The sequence below is a fragment of the Macaca nemestrina genome, chromosome 16 (genome assembly GCF_043159975.1).
Source record: "Macaca nemestrina isolate mMacNem1 chromosome 16, mMacNem.hap1, whole genome shotgun sequence".
Classification (NCBI taxonomy): domain Eukaryota; kingdom Metazoa; phylum Chordata; class Mammalia; order Primates; family Cercopithecidae; genus Macaca; species Macaca nemestrina.
The window spans coordinates 1734712-1753580 of NC_092140.1; the positions used below are offsets into that span (position 1 = coordinate 1734712).

Here is an 18869-nt window from a genome sequence, read left to right on the forward strand (position 1 = left end):
TGCATGAAAGGCCTCAAAGGGCCATTCCGACACAAGCATTCTCTGATTCCAACCCCTCAGTCCTCTGCAGTCGCCTGGAAGACACCATAGAAAGAGGGCATAGGATGTTTGCATCTCTTAGGAAGAGAGCACAGCCGGCAGCCACAAGTACAATGGCAGCATCTGATTCTGTTTCCAGCTGCCTTTGAAAATGGTGTTATTAATAGAAAGGACACCAATCCACTGCTAAACTGCGCAAAAGGCACGGAAGTCCTCTCTCCAGGATCGTTCTCAAACGCGATCCATGAGCTTCTCCAAGCCTGGCTGCCTTTCTAGTCCAGGATCATTCTCAAATGCGATCCATGAGCTTCTCCAAGCCTGGCTGCCTTTCTAGAGAAGTGGGAAAATCATATTTTATCCTGAATCTTTCCAGATGGTCACCTCAATGAGTCCAACAGAGCTTGCAGCCCATCCACCATCAGAATCAGTTTGGATAAGAAAAGTTGCCCAAGATGTGTCCTGGTCACCCCCAGCCCCTACCCCCAGCTAATGCTGTAGGTCACACACACCACCTGGAGCAAACCTTCACCTTCCACAACACACAGTCCCAGCCAGCATTCCCAAGCTTGGCAAACGTTCTGAAGCAATGAGGCTTCGTGTGTGCGCATGTGTTGTGTGTGTGTGTGTGTTGCATGTGTGCATGTTGCACATGTGTGCATATTGTATGCATGTGCATTGCATGCGTGCACATGTTGCATGTGTACGTGTTGGATGTGCATGTACATTGCATGTGTGTGCATGTTGCATGTGTGCGTGTTGTGTTGTATGCATACACATGTATGTCCATGTGTGCATGTTGTATGTGTGCACGTGTTATATGTGCATGTGTGTTGTGTATGCGTGTGTTATATGTGTGCTTGTGTGTTTTGCAAGGCATGGCAGCAGGGAAGAGACTCTCAGGCCTTCGTAGTCTCTGTTCCTCATGGACGAATTCTTTATGTGCTCTGAGATTATGTTATTTGTAGACAGAATATTCTGATGCTCTTATTTCCAGACTCAATATATTTTTTTGTTTCTTGTTTTCTTTTTCTTTTTTTTTTTTAAACCCAAATCCCACGCACCCTGTGGTTTAACACTTAAATAAACCAACTCCAATTGGGATTGTGTGAATAAACAATTTTCCTTTATGCAGAATGGTTCAGAGAACGTGGGCATGTGCACACAAGTGCCCTGTTCCAGAGGCTGGCGCGTGGGGGTTCTAGCAGGCTCGTCTCCTGTGCAGAGGCTCTGGGGCTGTGGCCTCACTGACTGTCTCGGCTCTTTCTCTGAGAGCTGGTCCTCTGCTGCTCGTTACGGAAAATGTTTCCTGTGTAGAAAGAGGAGATTTTGAGCCTGGCAGTGTGTGGTATGAGGGAGATGGGGACACCGGCAGGATCAAGGGACACCAGGGGACAGGAGGAACCGAGCCCTCAGTTATGGAGGGAGGGGAGAGCCCTGCGGATGTATCCGAGGCAGGAGGACAGAGGGGGTGCTGGCTGCGTCGGGCTGCCTTTGGCTCTCCCCGCAGGGCCACCCTGTCCAGAGTAATTTCCCCTGCATTCTCCCTCAAAACCCATCGACAACTCCAAGCTTGGCGGGGCTGGGCCGGTCCTCCTCCTCCCCTCACAGTGGCCGGCTATGGATCTCATTCCTGGGATGTCAGTACCAGGAGGTGGGGGACTCCCGGTTCTTCACTGTCCAGCATTGCCAGGGCTCTGGAAGTCCCCACTGTCAACTCTGGGGCTTCTGTTGCCGACGGCCGCACCTAGAGGTGCTAGTGACGTACAGGGGCTTCATCAGTGGAGAGGCCCCTATCTTTTGCTGTCTGAGTTATAGGAGAATTTGTGGTTCTCCCTGCAGAACAGTCAGGTCCCAGGGAACTGGAACCTTGACAAGGTCAATCATGAAATTGTATCTGAAGCAGCAGAGGTTGTCCTGGACAGTGGCACGGTCTGGGAAACTGGCCGTGGCTTGAACAACCGCTCACTGCCCTTTCCACACCGTGTGTGTTGGCCTGGTCCCTGCTGCTGGGGATATGTGCCGACCTTGTGGCCTGGGTTTTCGTGGTCTGACTGGGGACTGACACTGGCCTGGCAAAGTTGGAAGGTGCTCCAGATGGAAGGTCTCAGGCTGCGTGGACGGGCATGTGCTGCAGGGTATTGGGGGGAGGGTCTGGGCACACTGGGCCGCCATGTGAATCAGGGATGCCAGGAGGACAGGAGGGCTGTCAGCCTCACCCAGGACTGGCTCCCAGGTGTTCTGGAAAGCTCCGAGGAGAAGCCTTGGGCCAGGGGCAGAAGCCACAGGATCTGCATGGCCAACTCTTAGCAGGCGGGCAGTGGTGGAGCTGTGTGAATAGGGAGTGGAGAAGGGCTGGACTGGGGGTCCTCACCCCATGAGAGGGTAGGGGGCTTCCTGACCGGGGTGTGGGGGCCCTTTCTGGGCCTGTCACAAAGGAGCAGGCTCCTGCCACCACGTGGTTGGGACCCTTGTGTGGGTGGGTGGCGGCAGTCTTGTGAGTCCTGATTATTCTTGGGAAAAGGGGAACTGGTCCCCTGCTCCGTTCAGCTGAAAAGGGAGAGCACTCCCTCACTGACAAGGGCCTTGACTCCTTGAATTGGACTTGTCCGGTCAGGTGTCCACCCATCAACGGCTGGACAGGGCTCCTGTGGAGCTCAGGTGGGTCCACCTGGGGCTGGGCTCACCTGCTCTCCCTGGAGCTGCCCGGTGACACACCTGTCCCTTGAGCAGGAAAAAAAAGCCCCAAATGAGAAGACATTTATCTACTATTTCCAATCTACCTGAAGATCTTCCAATATTTTGAAGGATTTTGTCCAGAAAGGATAGATTTTCATACTGAGTGTTCTTTGAATTCGTCTTTTCTGTGGGGAAAACAATAAGTACAATGATCACGCTTTGTAAATAATTAAGGCATGATTCCACGTTTTCGTTTAACTTCAGGGAGCTGTAAGCGCTGAGCAAAGCACCCACGCACAGAGCAGGCGAGGTGAGGTGCCGCGGCTTCTCGAGACACAGCCTCAGGCGAGGCCATCAAAACCTTTCCTCCAACAAGCCCCAGAAAGTGTGGCTTGGTGCCCAAGCGATGAGTGGAGTCCTACATCTTCGTGCTTTCTCTGTGTTTTCTCTTTACACTCTTAGGAGACGCTAGCATAGAAGTATTCTGTCCACTGTGTCCTAAGGGCTCCCCACCGCCGGTGGTGAGCAGGGCTCCCTTCTGTGGATCTGACACTCATGGTCACTTGAGCCACAGTCCTTGGACCTGGACACAGGTTTTACAGACGCTGAATTTTCCCCACGTCTCTTCCTGTCCAGCCCTTTCTACCAATAACTGTGCTGTGTGGTCCCCGCTGCTCAGGGAGAGGTGCAGGCAGTGTGGGGTGGCATTGGTCCAGCAGCGGCTCCAAGTCCCCCCAAACCGGCCCTGGTCGCTGCAGCTGGTGGCTGGGGGGCTCCCTTTGAAGCAGCCCCCAGCCTGGGAGGTGCCCTTTCCTCTGTAGGGGGGCACCCTACAGAGAACCCTAATCCTCTTCCTTTATTTACTCTTCTTACTCTCAAAGTACGCCAGGAGGCCCCACCTCTCTTTAGTTCTCCCAAAACTCTGCAGGTGCAACCTGGAACCCTTAAAAATACTGTTTGGTCATCTGCATTTTGTGAACACATGAATGACTACTGTTGACGGGCCTGGCCCCTCAGTCTCATTTCTTGGAAACAAGAACCCCTTATGTATACCTGCTGAGCACCTAGCAGGCTCAGCAGGGATTGCAGAGTAAATGTCTCTTGTTGACATTAATGTTACAGGAAATGAATGATTATTACATGAATTTATATATGTCCCATGGGATACTTAGATTTACCAGGTCCTAAAGTCTTAAACTGAAGTTTAGGCACAGTCAGTATGTCAGGAATGATATTATGAACCACAAAGCTTTTCCTACTCCCAGAAGTCACGGATTACATGGGGAAGTCGGGTTTTCCGGCAACAAGGAAGGGAGGGTAGTTACAGATCTATTTTCCTCTTAATTCATTTTACATTAAGAGGAACGTGGATCTGCAAACATTCATTAAAGGCTGTGGGCATCCCTAAAGGCTGCTTCAGGCTTTAAAAACATTTATCTAAATTAATATTAGGTGCTCAGTTTATATATTTAATAAGGATACAAGCCCATGGAACAATTTTTAAGGTTTAGAAAAGACGGTCAGTGAAACATCAGGCTGTTTCCGGTGGTTGGCCCTCACTACCAGTTTCCTCCTGGAGGCTACCACTGTGACCCACTTTCCTGTGTATCTTTCCAGGGGTAACCTACACCGGAGAGATTGCTGCCAATTTCGTACTCAAAATGAATTCGCACAGTGCTTTTTAAGAGAAGAGTCCTTAGAAAATTTTGGCAGGTAATTTAGGTTAGCTATTTGTGGAAACGTATGTAATTCATCATTTAATACAAAACATTTTATCTTAAATTTGCTTATTTGTAGAGTGTACTCTCTAGCCCTTGGGAGTCCCAGGGAAGCGTATACGATGCTAACATTTCCCCGTTCCCCATGTATGTGTGGTTTCATTCGACCGTAGGGCACCTGGTGAAGCCCGTGGGTAATACTTAGTCTTCATGTGTAGACGAGGCCTCAGTGAGGCAAAGCACCTTCCTAAGATCACTGAGGTTGTATGCAGCCGAGCTGGGAGAACCCAGAGGCCATCACCCCAGTCCTCCCTTTTCCTTCCAGAGTTGAAATGCAGAGCTTTTCACAGTTCCAGGATTCTCAATGGAACCACGTGGGTAAAAATCTAGTATTTGAATTTTTAATGTCTGGAAAGGATGGAGTAACAAGGATGAGACTTATCCTCCCAATTTAATTAAAAAACAAGAAAAAATATATGAAACAGTGATTTCCCATATATCAGAGAATAAGCAGCAAAGGCCAGTGATCTACTGAGAGATGGAAAGCAGCTGAGTGCAGCCCTAGGATTGCTTCAGGCATTGTCTGGGGAGTTTCCAGGGCAGCATTAGGAGTGAGAACTTAGGCAGAGCCCAGTGATCTCAATAGGCTGAGGGGTTTGGAGAGGTCAAAGTAGCTAGAGTTCAAAGGACAGAGTGAGAGATACACACACACAAACACACACACAGAGAGAGAAAGAGAACATCTTGCAAAGACCTATGGAGAAGAGCTTGTGAGTGCAAGCTCCCTGGTGCCTGGGGCCTTTGGATTTTTCAAATGCATGTGATATCCCACACTTGGCTATGAAAAAATTCAGTGGTTACTTCTTACCCACTTGTATGGTGGTGACCTGTTTTTCTCCTGCTTGACCAAAAATGAGAAAGCTCATGTGTTCCAGCTCTGTTTGGGTAGGCTTGCCTCTCTTTTGAATTCTGCCTAGTTAACTACCCTGCTACTAGAATGTTCTTATGGGCTCAAGGAAAGCCTTGGTTGATGATCCCACTTTTTATTATTAGGGTGAGAGTAGCATTTTTGTTTTTGTTTTGAAACAGAGTCTTGCTCTTGTCACCCAGGCTGGAGTGCAGTGGCATGATCTCAGCTTACTGCAACCTCCGCCTCCTGGGTTCAAGTAATTCTCCTGCCTCAGCCTCCCAAGCAGCTGGAATTACAGGCACCCACCACTGCATCTGGCTAGACAGTAACAGTTTTGTTTTGTTTTGTTTTGTTTTTTTACAGCATTCTAAGTGGAGATAGAGAACCTGAAACATACTTATGTTGAATGCTGTATCAGAGTGTTCAATTATCAGAAGTTCTTGAAGTCTAGCAATGCTGTTATCTTGCCTGCTGCTTATTATCCATGGCGTATTGCTTCCCATCAGTTAGTGTTTTGAATTATAAGCTCACCTTTGGCAGAGCTGTTGTCTGTGAAAATCCTGTGAAGCCCAAGTTAAGGGAATCGTTCTTTACATCAAGTGTGTATTTGCTTCCACCAAGTGCCCTCTGACCCGGGGTGTAACCACATGAGACTTCCTGTCATGCTGGTTTCACAGATGAGCTATTCCAGAATACACAGAACTTGAAGTCCCCATGTGGTGCAGGCTGACACAGACGGATTTCCATTTCCCTGTGCTGGTAGATGGTTTTTTATCTACACTATCCTTTTACTGAGGGTGTAGTCTTGTTAGCAGTCATAGCATTATTCAGGGATTTAATTTGCAACACTTTTCTTCCCTAGGCCTCATCTTCTGCAAATAAACTCTAACAGCCAAATTTCTATATTTCATAAAGGAAAATCATAGTTGAGGATTGTTCTGCAATTAGATCTGTAACTTACTGCTCTGGATTTTAATTCTCTCTTGGTTTTCTAGCCCTGAAGATTTCCTTTACTTTGCTGTCAGATCATAATAGACATTTAAAAATGTTTATTATGTTTTATCTAGAATTTGTAAAGATTTTCAACTTATATAGTTTTCAACATTGGCAAACACAAATAAGTAAATTGAATCTTCTAAGTCCTTTGATTTGATTTCCATGTGACTAAAGACTATGGCAGCTGCCTAGGCCTGTGTCTCCCAATATTTCCTCAAAAAATGACACAGAAAAACAGGAAAGAAAAATAAGATTACACAAAACTAGACATTCAGGCATAACCTAACTATAAGATACTCAAGTATCAAAATAACAGTAAGTAAAAAATAAAAAATAAAAATTTCGAAGTTATAGTGAAGAATCTTTGCTCCTGCCCTACATCCACTCCATGCAACATTTATTGATGACCAATGGCAGGTTGAGATAAAACAGTGAGAAAAGTGAGTTAGAAAAAGCCTAACATTGATCTGAAAACTCTATCAGAATAAGCAAGTCCACTGTAAGACTGAAAATACTAAATATGGGTCCTGGTAGATCAGAGAAAGGTCTACAGAGAAGGAACTTAAAAAGCACATGTGAATTTTATGTATCAGTCTTCAAAATACATAACACCTGAGAAAGAGAAAAAGACCCCCCCCCAAAAAAAAGAAAAAAAAAGGAGTAGGCTGCCTTTAGAAATTGAAGGACAAAAGACAAAAGTAGCAAAAGGGGAACATGTATGGTCCTGTGAGATTATAAAAAACCAAAAAATTCAGAGGATACACTTATTTTTCTTGTACCAAAGCAATCAAAATATTCACTAAGAATCAGTATTTTTCTATACTGATATAACTTAAATGAAAACTGAATAAAAGGTAGAAAAGTAAGGCAGAAAAACAAGAAAATGTAATGAAATAAAGAGATAAGTAAAACATCAATGAGGAAATAATAGCAAAAGTATAATAGAGGCAAAGAAGAAATAACATCTGTATAATTGGTGTAATTGAAGAAAACAGCAGCATTAACTATGGTATAGAACTAATATTTAAAGTTATAATTAAGATAACTTTATAGAAAAATAATAGGTGAGTCTAATTTTGAAAGGATCCATTTTGTATCTGGGAAAATTAATACCAAGATATATCCTAGTAAAAACATTAGATTTCGAAGATAAAACAACCAAAAAAGCAAGGCAACAATGAAGCAGCATTCTCTATCAACTCAATGAAAAAACAAAGTGTAAACCAAGGATTTTATATCCATCTAAGTGTCTGTCAAACATCAATTTAAACATACAAGAGTCTAAAGATTTGTCCGTAGCACATTCTTCAGTAATCTGCTACAGGATGAACTTCATCAAACCAAAAGTTACCTGAACAACCTCAATGAGAACAAGTGATGGTGAAGGTGGATACACACACAAACACACACACAACTTATAATCATATATGTAAATGATTGAAACATAGATGAGACTGGAAAACTAATATGCAAATGCTATATGTATTGACAAAATAGAAGTGATAAAACTAAACTATGGGAGGTGATAAGGGAGATGAAGAGGAAAATAGAAACTCATTGATGTTGATGCCTAATTGAATCAATTAGGCAATGATTAATAGTTCAAGTACACCATTAAAAACTGATAAACCAGGGGCTGGGCATGGTGGCTCATGCCTGTAATCCCAGCACTCTGAGAGGCCGAGGCAGGTGGATCCCTTGATGTCAAGAGTTCAAGACCAGCCTGGCCAACATGGTGAAACCCAGTCTCTACTAAAAACACAAAAATTAGCCAGGCGTGGTGGCAGGTGCCTATAATCCCAGCTACTTGGGAGGCTGAGGCAGGGGAATCTCCTGAACCCAGGAGGTATAGGTTGCGGTGAGCCGAGATCATGCCACTGCACTGCAGCCCAGGTGACAGTGACAGTCTGTAACAACAACAACAACAACAAACAATCCAGAAAGTGGAGCAAGATAGCTAAATATTACCCTCCAGCGACTGACCCCTGTAGGAACATAAAATTGAACAACTATGCATGCATGCAAGAAAGCACCTTTACAAGAACTGAAAAATCAGATGAGTGATCATAGTACCTAGTTTTAGCATAATAACAAGAAAAGACACATTGAAGAAGGTAGGAAGGACAGTGTAGTATTGCCTACACCACCCTGCCCCAATACCAAGCAGCACAGTGCAGAGAGAGAATGTGTGCTTCAGGGAGGGAGGGAAGTAAGTGTGGGACCTTGCATTGTAGCTCAATGCTGGCCTCACCACAGTGGAACACAGCACCTGGCAGAATTCTGTGGTCCTTGATTCCAGGCCAGTGCCCACAGAGGGACTATTTAGACCCACCCCAGGCCAGAGGAGAATCACTGCCCTGCAGGATGAACCTGAGTCCTGCCCTGCTTCACCACTGGCTAGCTAAAGTGGCCATAGGTCCCAAATAAATTTCAGTGCCAGCAGGGCTATAGTGACCACAGTCCTTCGGTGAACCCTGTGGTGCTGCACTGGTCTGGGAGGCAGAAGGCTTGGGATGCAACCCAATTTAACACCAGATGCAGGGGCCATAGGAGTGCCCACATCACAACTCTCTCAACTCCAGGCACCGTACCTTAGAGAGAGACTCCTTCTCGGGAGAAGGAGAGAAAAGAGTACAGGGTCCTTTGCACTGGAACCTAGCACAAACCCTGCCACAGAAAAACCACGCTGGGAAGAACCCAAAAGATCCTGATTCCAGGCTATTCTGCCAGACAACATTTCTAGGCCAACCCAAGGCTGGAAGACCGTAATACCACTCTGGTATGATGGTCCTGAGTCCTGACTGGCTTCACCACTGGCTGACTAAAGTGACCTGGAGCCTCGAATAAACATCAATGGCAGTAAGGCAGTAGCAGCTGCAGGCCTTGGATGAGCTCTGGTGCTGTGCTTGTCTGGGCAGCTGTGGGACTTTGGGTGAGACCCAGCATAATGCCAGCTGTGGCGGCCATGAGAGTGCTTGTATCACTCCTTTTCTAACTCCAGCCAGCTCAGTGTGGAGAGAGACTCCGTCTCTATGGGGAAATGGAGGGAAGTGAGTGAGGGACTTTGAGAGCCCAGAGAATTCTCCCTGATTTTCCCCAACTGCATCAGAGCTGGGTATCTAGGAGGTTGCAAGAGACTTGCAGTGTAACTGGACTTAGGATGCTCTGTAGTACAAAAATGGCTGCAGTGACCACAGGCTTAAGGAACTCAACAGTCAGTCAGTATCCTTTGAATCAATGAAAGGTCCTCTGAAGGATGGGTACAAACAAAGCCCTTGTGATGACTGGAATAAATACCTAACTTTTCAATGCCCAGGCACCAATGAACATTCAGAAGCATTAAGAACATTCAGAAAAATACGACTCTGTCAAATAGATGAAACAAGGCACCGTTAGCCAACCCCAGAGATACGAAGATGTGTGACTTTAAGACCGAGGATTCTACAAAAATATAGCTATTTTGAGGAAAACTTCAATAAGAGACAGAAAAGGTTGGGCGTCGTGGCTCACACCTGTAATCCCAGCACTTTGGGATGCCAAGATGGGCAGATCACTTGACGTCAGGAGTTCGAGACCAGCCTGGCCAACATGATGAAACCCCATTTCCACTAAAAATACAAAAATTATCTGGGCATGGTGGCATGTGCCTGTAATCCCATATACTTGGGAGGCTGAGGCAGGAGAACTGCCTCAGGATACCAGCCTCAGGTGTCCCTTTATGGGAACACAAAAGGGACTAATACTTAGGCCATTTAAAAATATACAGTCAGAGGGGAAAATAAAAAAGAATGCAGAACACTTATGAAATCAAGAAAGGGCAAATCTAAGGAGTCGTGGCCTTAAAGAAGGAGTAGAGACAAAGATAGGAGTAGAAAGTTTATTCAAAGAAGTAATTACAGAAACCTTTCCAAACCTAGAGAAAGATAAGAATACTAAGGTACAAGAAGATCAAAGATCACCAGGAATATCCAACCCAAGTAAAACTACCCCAATTTATCAAATAATCAAGCTCTCAAGTATAAATGACAAAGAAAGGATTATAAAAGAAGCAAGATAAAATAATCAAATAACATCTAAAAAGGCTCTGATACATCTGGCAGAAGACTTCTCAGTGGAAACTTTATCGGCCAGGAGGGAGTTGGATGACATATTTAAAGTGCTAAAGGAAAAAAAAAAAAAACCAAAAAACTCTTCCAACCAAGAATGCTCTACTCAGCAAAGCTATTCTTCAAACCTGAAAAAGAAATACTTTCCCAGACAAACAAAAGCAGAGAAAATTCATACCCACCAGAACTGTCTTACAAGAAAGACTGAAAAAAGTCTTCAATCTGAAAGAAAAGGGTGCTAATGTGCAACAAGAAATTATCCGAAGGTATGAAACTTACTGGATAAACACTATAGGCATTTCTATCAAGGCCGTGAACAAGGTAAGAATGCCCACTCACTCCATTACTATTAAACATTATCCTGGATATATCAGTCAATGCAATTAGCCAAGAGACATCAAAGAGATGCATAAAAATTGGTAGAGAAGAAGAAAACCATTTCTATTTATCAGATGATAATATGGCATATCTGGAAAACCCTAAATAATCAGTGATAAAGCTAACTCAAACAAGAAAATAATTCAGTAAGATAGCAGGACAAAATTAACCTATAGAAATCAAAGCATTCATATAAAAGACCAGTTAAAGTACACAATGATAGAGAAAATCTTGCTTCTAATAGCAAGACGGTAAACTGAATACTTAGGAATAAGCTTATATGAGAGTATAACACCTATGCAAGGAAGACTTAAAAATATTCCTGAAAGATAGGAAATGACATTGAACAAATGGAAAGACATTACTTATTCTTAGATAGATCCACTCAACATTGTAGAAGTTGCAGTTATTTTCTAAATTCCTTTACAAATGTAATGCAATCCCAATAAAAATATAAACGCAGGGAAAGGAAATTAGACATATTACCAAAAATATAATCAGGGAAACATGGAAAAAGAAAAGCTAAAAAGAACTAAAAGAGGGACATGTGTCCCAGAGGTTAAAATACACTCTGAATAACACACTTTGGTGCTGGCCCTTTAGTAGAGGACTGTGCTGTATGGCCCAGATAAGGACAGTCACACACAGAAAAACTCAGTGTATAATACGTGTGGCTTTGCAAATCATGGGACAAAGATGGACTTTTAAAAAATGGTTCAGGGATAACTGGGTAGCCATTCGTAAAAAGATAAAATTAACACCTCACACCATGCTCAGAGGTAAACTCCAAATGGATCCAAGAGCTAACGTAGCAGATGAAGTCCTATAAATACTGGAGGAAAGCAAATTCCTCTTTAGACTCAGTGTGGAGAAAGACTTTCTAACTCAGAAAGTCAAAGCTAAAGGCGGCCAGAGATTGATAATTTTGGCTACACAAAAATTGACATTTTTTTACATGAAAAATTATAAACTCAGTCAAAAGTCAATTAACAAACCCCAACAATTTTCTATCTATATATCATCTATCTATCTATCTATCTATCTATCTATCTATCTATCTATCTATCTATCTATCTCTATCATCTACCTATCTATATCTCAAAGTTTGTTTTTAAAATATAAACAGTTTTGAGAAAATGGGGCTAAAAACCAAAAACCTAAAGGAAAATGGGAAATTGTAATGAAAGCAACATTTACAAAAGTGATATAGAAATGGCCCTTAAACATATGAGATGTTTAAACTCACTCATAATGCGACAATTGCAAACAAAAGCAATACTGAAATACCCCTTCTCACCATGATGCTGGTGGAAACCTAATGGTGTGACAGGCATCATGGTGAGGCAGGAGGGAGAGAGTCACCTCACACACTCGTGCCTCCATCTCTCCCATAGAGCTCTCAGTGTGGGCAAGGCACATTTACCTTTACTGGAAACTGTCTTCTCACTGCCAGGAGACACCTGTGGCCCACTGTAATTCTCAGAAGGATCGCTGTGGAGATTCGCATTAGCACTGGCTTCTTTAAAGACAAATATGGAAAAAACGGGAAAAATGTTCTTGATTACACACTTACAAGCATTTTGGTCATTTATTTAAAAATGCTAAGTTGAAATGCTAATATCATTTTCAAGTTTTATTTGAAAATATGTTTTGGAAACTCAATATGTGAATACAGAGCCAGGCCTCATCTGACCTTTTTTTTTTTTTTTGAGACGGAGTCTCTCTCTGTCGCCCAGGCTGGAGTGCAGTGGCCGGATCTCAGCTCACTGCAAGCTCTGCCTCCCGGGTTCCCGCCATTCTCCTGCCTCAGCCTCCCGAGTAGCTGAGACTACAGGCGCCTGCCACCTCGCCTGGCTAGTTTTTTGTATTTTTAGTAGAGACGGGGTTTCACCGGGTTAGCCAGGATGGTCTCGATATCCTGACCTCGTGATCCGCCCGTCTCGGCCTCCCAAAGTGCTGGGATTACAGGCTTGAGCCACCGCGCCCGGCCTCATCTGACTTTTAAAACTGCATATTCACTCCTCCACACGTCCTTTGACCCAACATCTTAGCAGGATCAATGCTAAGAACTGACCCTGGAGACAATTCCCGAGAATATGAAAATACCTGTGCTGCAGGCTTGCAGCTGTGTTTGAAATGGCAAAATATTGCAAACAATGGAAAAGACCATACAAAAGATAATGGCTGCAGAACTGGGGTAGGAAGAAAGGAGGGTGGGCAGGAAAGGAGGATTTGCACGGATCCATGATTTGCACGAATGTGTTTCCTAGCTCTGTCTGTGGAGAGGGCCTGGAAGCAACACTGTGCCATTGAACTTAACAAGCACACAGTTCTTGGCTCACAATCAGTAACGGTGTTAGTGTTTTATAACCCACAGACTATAGTAAATCCCTAGGAGCCCATGTAGACAGTAATAAGCAACTGAATACATAAACAAACAGGGGAGGAGGGGCAGCTCTTTCTTAAGGTAGAATCCCAATTAATAAATGGAGAAGCAATGGCAGAAAGAGAAACTTGCCAGACTGACCATCAGGCAGACAAATTCGGAAGGATTCATGTTAATTTTAAATAAAATCTTGTTTAAGACCTGAAAAAATCTAGTTCAATCCTTCCCAACTCCAGAGTCTGTCTTATTGGGAGGACTGTTTGGGGTAATGGATTGGGATGCAGATTCCTGGGCCCCTACAGAAATGCTTGGCTCCTGGCACACCATCAGATACTGGAGCTGTGACCTGGTCCTGTATGTGGGGAACAGCACAGATGTCCTACGTGTGTGTCCTGATGGTATGGTTTGGCTCTGTGTCCCCAACCAAATCTCATGTCTAAATGTAATCCCCAGTGTTGGGAGAGGGACCTGGTGGGAGATGATTGGATCGTGGGGGCAGAGTTCCTCCTTGCTGTTCTCATGATAGTGAGTTCTCACGAGGTCTGGTTGTTTATAAGTGTGTAGCACCTCCCCCTTCACTCTCTCCTGTCTCCATGTGAAGATGTGCTTGCTTCCCCTATGCTCTTCTGCCATGATTGTAAGTTTCCTGAGGGCTCCCAGCCACGCCTCATGCACAGCCTGCAGAACCATGAACCAATTAAACCTCTTTTCTTTATAAATTACTCAGCCTCGGGTAGTTCGTTATAGCAGTGTGAGAATGGACTCATACACCTGGGTATATACATATGCCTTTTCTGGTTTTGAATCTCCAGGGTAAAGAGGAGGTATTTTGTCCCTCTGTGGCATCCAAGAGTCTTATCCTCTTAGCTTTTGCACACTGATTTTTTCCCAGCAGACTCATCTGTTGGAGGGAGGCTTTTCCCTACTTCTGGGGGAACCCTCTGGGGGTACTCTGGCTCTCCCTGCACCTGCCCTGGGAAGGAGAAGTAACTTAGCTGAAGCTTTGGGAGAGGGGGCCAGGTATTGTGGCAGCACCTACCTCCCTGTCTTGGCATCTGCCTGCCCATGAGACATTTCTGCTGTGCTTCCCTGGGCTGTGGTTTTTCCAGGGTCGGCCCCACAGCAGCGGGTGGGGAAACTGGGGGTCTCTCAGTCCCGACAGAGACTGGGAGATCTGCCCAACCGGGGGAAGCAGGCACATTCTCCCACCAAGGGTTTATCCTCCATGAAGGAGATGTTTCCGCCTGTGTCTGCCTGCCTTCTACCTCTCCCGTTACAGCTGGACTTGGGAAGGGGTAATTGCTGGGTTGCATTTACCATCACTGGAAACTTTGTCCTCAGTGCCAGAAGAGAATTGTAAATTCTCTAATAATTCATGATAATTCTCAGAACCACCAGCTTGATAATTCTCATCAATACCAGCATCTTCAATGAAGAACATGGAAAAAAATGGGGAAAAGTTTTCGTGATTACACAGGTATAAACATTTTTGGCCCATGTTTTATTTTAAAATGTAGGGATGGGATGCTAATATGATTTGCAAGCTCTATTGGGACGTGTGCGTTGGCAAGTGAATGTGTAAACAGAGTCAGGTGTCCTCTGACTCCCTTGAACCAGCAGTGTGGACCTTGGCAGATGGCAGGTGAACCAATCCTAGGAACTGGAATTTACATCTGGACGCAAGATTTCGAGAGAGGGCTGAACTTTCCTGCTGCTGAATAATTTTCATGCACTGCGTGGGGATTTCTGATTCCCAGTTCTCTCCTTGGCAACTGTGGATTCAGTACTCTGTCTTGGTTCTAAACGTGGTGTTCTATTTGCTTGCATATGTCTTTGCCCATGTGAAGGCACATTCTTTGTGTTTGTTCATGACTCACTGTGTGGCCTTGGGCAAGTCATTTGCTACACCTTGGTCTTACCTTCTGTCAAATGGGGTAATGACAACCGCCCTGCTCTCTCAGAAGCCTTAGGTGAGCATGAAGTGAGAGTGTGGGCGTGTGTGGGAGGAACTGGAAACTGCTGGTTAGTGCAGGGTTCTCACGTTCCTGTGCCCTGCGTTTCTGCAGTGGCTCCCAATGGCGAGAACATGCCTGAACCTGCACTCCAGAGATCCCAGAGTAAAGGGAATTATCTCTGCCAGTCTAGGGTTGACTTCCTCTGTCTCGGGAAGCTGTAGAAATGGTTTTAGACACCATATTGTTCACATCTCCATGTGCCCTTGCCCCGGAAATAGCTGGTCTTAATGCTCAAATAGTAGGTCATGTACTCAATAGCACAGAGCTCCAGGAATCAGTGCGATTAGCGGGTTAGAAAGGGGTGTGCTCACGGTTTTCCTTACGTATTGTTGACAATGTCGATGCTGTGCTTGGCATTTCGGTCCATGTTGTTTTATTCATGTCCAAAATCTCCTGGACTAGAATTTCATCTTGGGAGAAGCACACAAGAGCACGTTAGAGCTGGCCCTGCAGGGCTGGCCCTTGTGCTCCTGTCCCCTAAGGCCATCTGTGCACACAGTGAATGGGAAACAGGAACTCTGGGACCCCAGGGGATGTGGGACTTGGCTTTGGAAAGAACCTTCTCTGGGTGGGCAGGCCGCTGCCTCCCTCAATAACTTCAGAAAAACTGAGACTGTTAGGACGTTTTGGACACTGAACATTGCCCCCCAAAGGTACAAGGCTGGACGCTTGGCCCACATGTGGTCCTAAGTCTCCTTCCTGCCCTGGGTCCCTCTGTCCCATCCCTGAGGCTCTCCCGAAGCTGCCCTCCACGTGTGAGCGAACGTCGCTCCTGATCTCTGCGTCAACGCGGCCTCATTTTCTTCTTTTACGTCCCTATGAGTCCTCCTGGGGAGCTTTTACCATGAGAGCCCTGAGCTTTGTGTCTGACAGACCCAGAAAAATCACACGGGCTCTGCTCCCACCAGAATGTGATCTTGGACAAGCGTCCTCACGGCTCTGACCTTCGGTTTTCTGTCTGTAAAACAGGGGTTTGTATTTGCCTGTGGGCTTTTCTGAGGGTCCAGTAAAGCAGTGTATGCAGGAGGCGCTCAGCACGAAGCCTGGGCCATGGCCAGGTGTTGCAGCACCTGACAGTCACCGCTGTCTCTGCAGCACAGTCTCCAGGCCAGGCTGCAGTGCTGGCCTGGGCAGTGGGTCCTGGTTTGCCGGGCCCTCTGGGTTTAGCACAGAAAGTCCCTTAACGAGGAGCTCCTCAGTCCCAGGCAAAGCGGGCGTCTGGTCACCCCAGGACCAGCTCATGCGGAATTTGAGGGTAAAGGGAAGAGGCTGAAAATGCCACTGGAAATGAAGATGCCACCAACACGCCTGAGAAAAATGCTTCGTCCTGGGCTCTCGGTGTCTCGCCCAGCAGCCGCACTCTCCCTCTGCCTCGCTCCCGCCGCTGGGTTTTGGCAATGTGTGCCCCCAGTGAGGCCCCTGCAGCCGGGTGGGCTACAGCCCTGTAAGGTCGGCAAGAGTCCACCAGCTCTGTGAGGAATTTGCTCCTCCTGATAAAAGGGGAACCAGTGTCCAGGCCTGCATCCCCACCTCCTGCCCTGGGAGTGGACGAGGTATCTGGCACTGTGGACACCATCCTTGGTCATGAGGCATGAGCTTGAGGAGAGGCCAGGACAACCTCAGGGACGTGCCCTCGTGTTGTGGAACTGCCAGACCAGAGGCGGGCGCCACCTCCCTCTTAGCTTCGGGTGCTCCAAGATCCCAGCCAGGGGGTTGGGTGCTACCACTCAGGCTCTGTCCGCTGGGGCCAGTGATTGGACAGAAGCACCGATCTTAGGAACTCCAGTTCCTAAACAGTCATGGTGTCCAGTGAGATAGGGGTCTTGGAGAAGAGTGGATATGCATTTGAATGGCAAGCATTTACTGGGCACTCATCTGAACCAGACACTGCCCAGGTGCTGGGGGGCCAAGGATGGCCCAGCCTCGGTCCCTGGTCTCTGTCCCACTCCAGCCAGCCATGTCCAGGAGGCAGCATTCTACAGCCGTGACCAGGCACAGCAGGTCAGCAGCATCCACCAAGGGCAGATGGGCCCCCAGGGCAGATGGGTTCTCAGGGTATATGGGGGCAGGCAGAGGATGGGATTCAGCTGACCAGCCCAAGAAGTGGGCCCTCCTAGGGCACTGTCTGAACTTCTGGGCTGACCTTGGCTTCAGTTACCCCGTCGTTACTGGGAGTCACTCCTGTCCATGGCAGATGGGCTGTCTCTGCAACTCTCCATCTCTAACAATTGCACCCACAGTCCCTGACCTGGCCCAGTGTGACCCAGTCCATTCCATGCCCGAAGCCGGGAGTGGCCTCCTTTTGGGGACTCAAACTCCTCAAGCTGCAGACACCCTGGGATTCCCTGAGGTGGGTGGATGGAGGCCCAGCTGTGGGGAGGCGTGCTTCTGCAGGGAGAGCAGTCATAGCTTTGGGGGCCAAAGAGAGGTGGGGGGCCGAGCTGCCTCACGGTGAGCTGCCCGTGGCCAAAGGCTGCCTGGACCCTTCCACAGGCCTCCCCACCCACGGGGAGATTGGTCAGGGATAGAAAAATGCTTTAGGTAGAGATTAAGCCAGCAGGTGGAACAAGGTTAGAAAGCTCTTTGTTTTAAAACCACGTCTAACTGCTGATGGTTGAATTTTTTGAGAGAGGAGAAGCTGAAATACAATGACCAGACCTTCCATCAAAACAGAGCTGACCAGGCTGGGCGCAGTGGCTCACTCCCATAATCCCAGTGCTCTGGGAGGCCGAGGTGGGCGGATCACCTGAGGTTAGGAGTTCGAGACCAGCCTGGTCAATATGGTGAAACCCCGTCTCTACTAAAAATGCAAGAATTAGCTGGGTGAGGTGGCGCACACCTGTAATCACAGCTACTCTGGAGGCTGAGGCAGGAGAATCGCTTGAACCCAGAAGGTGGAGGTTGCAGTGAGCCGAGATCTCGCCACTGCACTTCAGCCTGGGCGACGAAAGTGTGACTCCATCTCAAAAAATAAAAAAAAACCAAAAAACAAAAACAAAAACAGAGCCAACCACATCTGCAGCAGCCAGTCCAGGGGGCTGGCCTCCTCCACAGTCAAACTTGAAGGAAGTCAGAGCTCCTCTAGCAATAACTCAGGCAGCCAAACCGCAACCCCTGTGCCAGCCAGCTCCAGAGGGCCAGGAGTGCATTCATCACCGACAGCTCCTCTGGCTTTTGTCCTCGCTTCTAACTCAGAGCCGACCAGAGAAATCCACACACGCTCCCTCACCAACACCCGCTGCCTGTCTGATGAGCTGCCCCGAGCGCCCCTGGCCAAAGCCTGCCTGGGACCTGGGCTTCTCTTGCCCTAGTGAGGCCCCATCCCCTGCCTGACTCGGAGGCTCTGAAATTGCATGTGATGGTGGCGACTCTCCTGCCGGGGCAAGCTCTGGACAGGCAGTCTGGGCCTGGCCTGCCTGGGTGGGCTTTGCTGACCTCCACGGGGATTTGAATTCTCACTGTCAACGCTTTCAGCTTTCTACCTAGAGGAAATTTGGGGGTGCGGATGGGGGTAGGAGCTGCCGCCTCTTTCTAGGTTTAGTTGGTCAGGACCCAGGAAAACGATCAGAAACTCCAACCAGTCTTTCCTCTTCCTGAGTCCTTTCCTGAGGCCGCTGTTTCGTTGGTGGTGACTGAGCCACTGGC

At 46.8% G+C, this 18869-nt stretch overlaps 1 protein-coding gene across 3 annotated transcripts in view; it reads right to left on the reverse strand.

Moving 5' to 3' along the window:
* Positions 1 to 1140: 1140 nt before the first annotated feature.
* The window catches only part of LOC105485274 (sperm acrosome associated 7), a 29053-nt gene continuing 11324 nt past the window's right edge, over positions 1141 to 18869 (reverse strand). Inside the window, exons 3-7 of one of the 3 annotated variants that reach the window (XM_071081009.1) lie at positions 15536 to 15634; positions 14527 to 14634; positions 12247 to 12342; positions 2820 to 2900; positions 1141 to 1345 (exon numbers count right to left, since the gene is read on the reverse strand). In XM_071081009.1, coding sequence (XP_070937110.1) covers positions 1281 to 1345; positions 2820 to 2900; positions 12247 to 12342; positions 14527 to 14634; positions 15536 to 15634 — 449 coding nt within the window. In that variant the 3' untranslated portion in view covers positions 1141 to 1280. The remainder of the gene's footprint in view (positions 1346 to 2819; positions 2901 to 12246; positions 12343 to 14526; positions 14635 to 15535; positions 15635 to 18869) is intronic. The other 2 variants (XM_011747553.3, XM_071081010.1) reach the window with 2 other exon arrangements.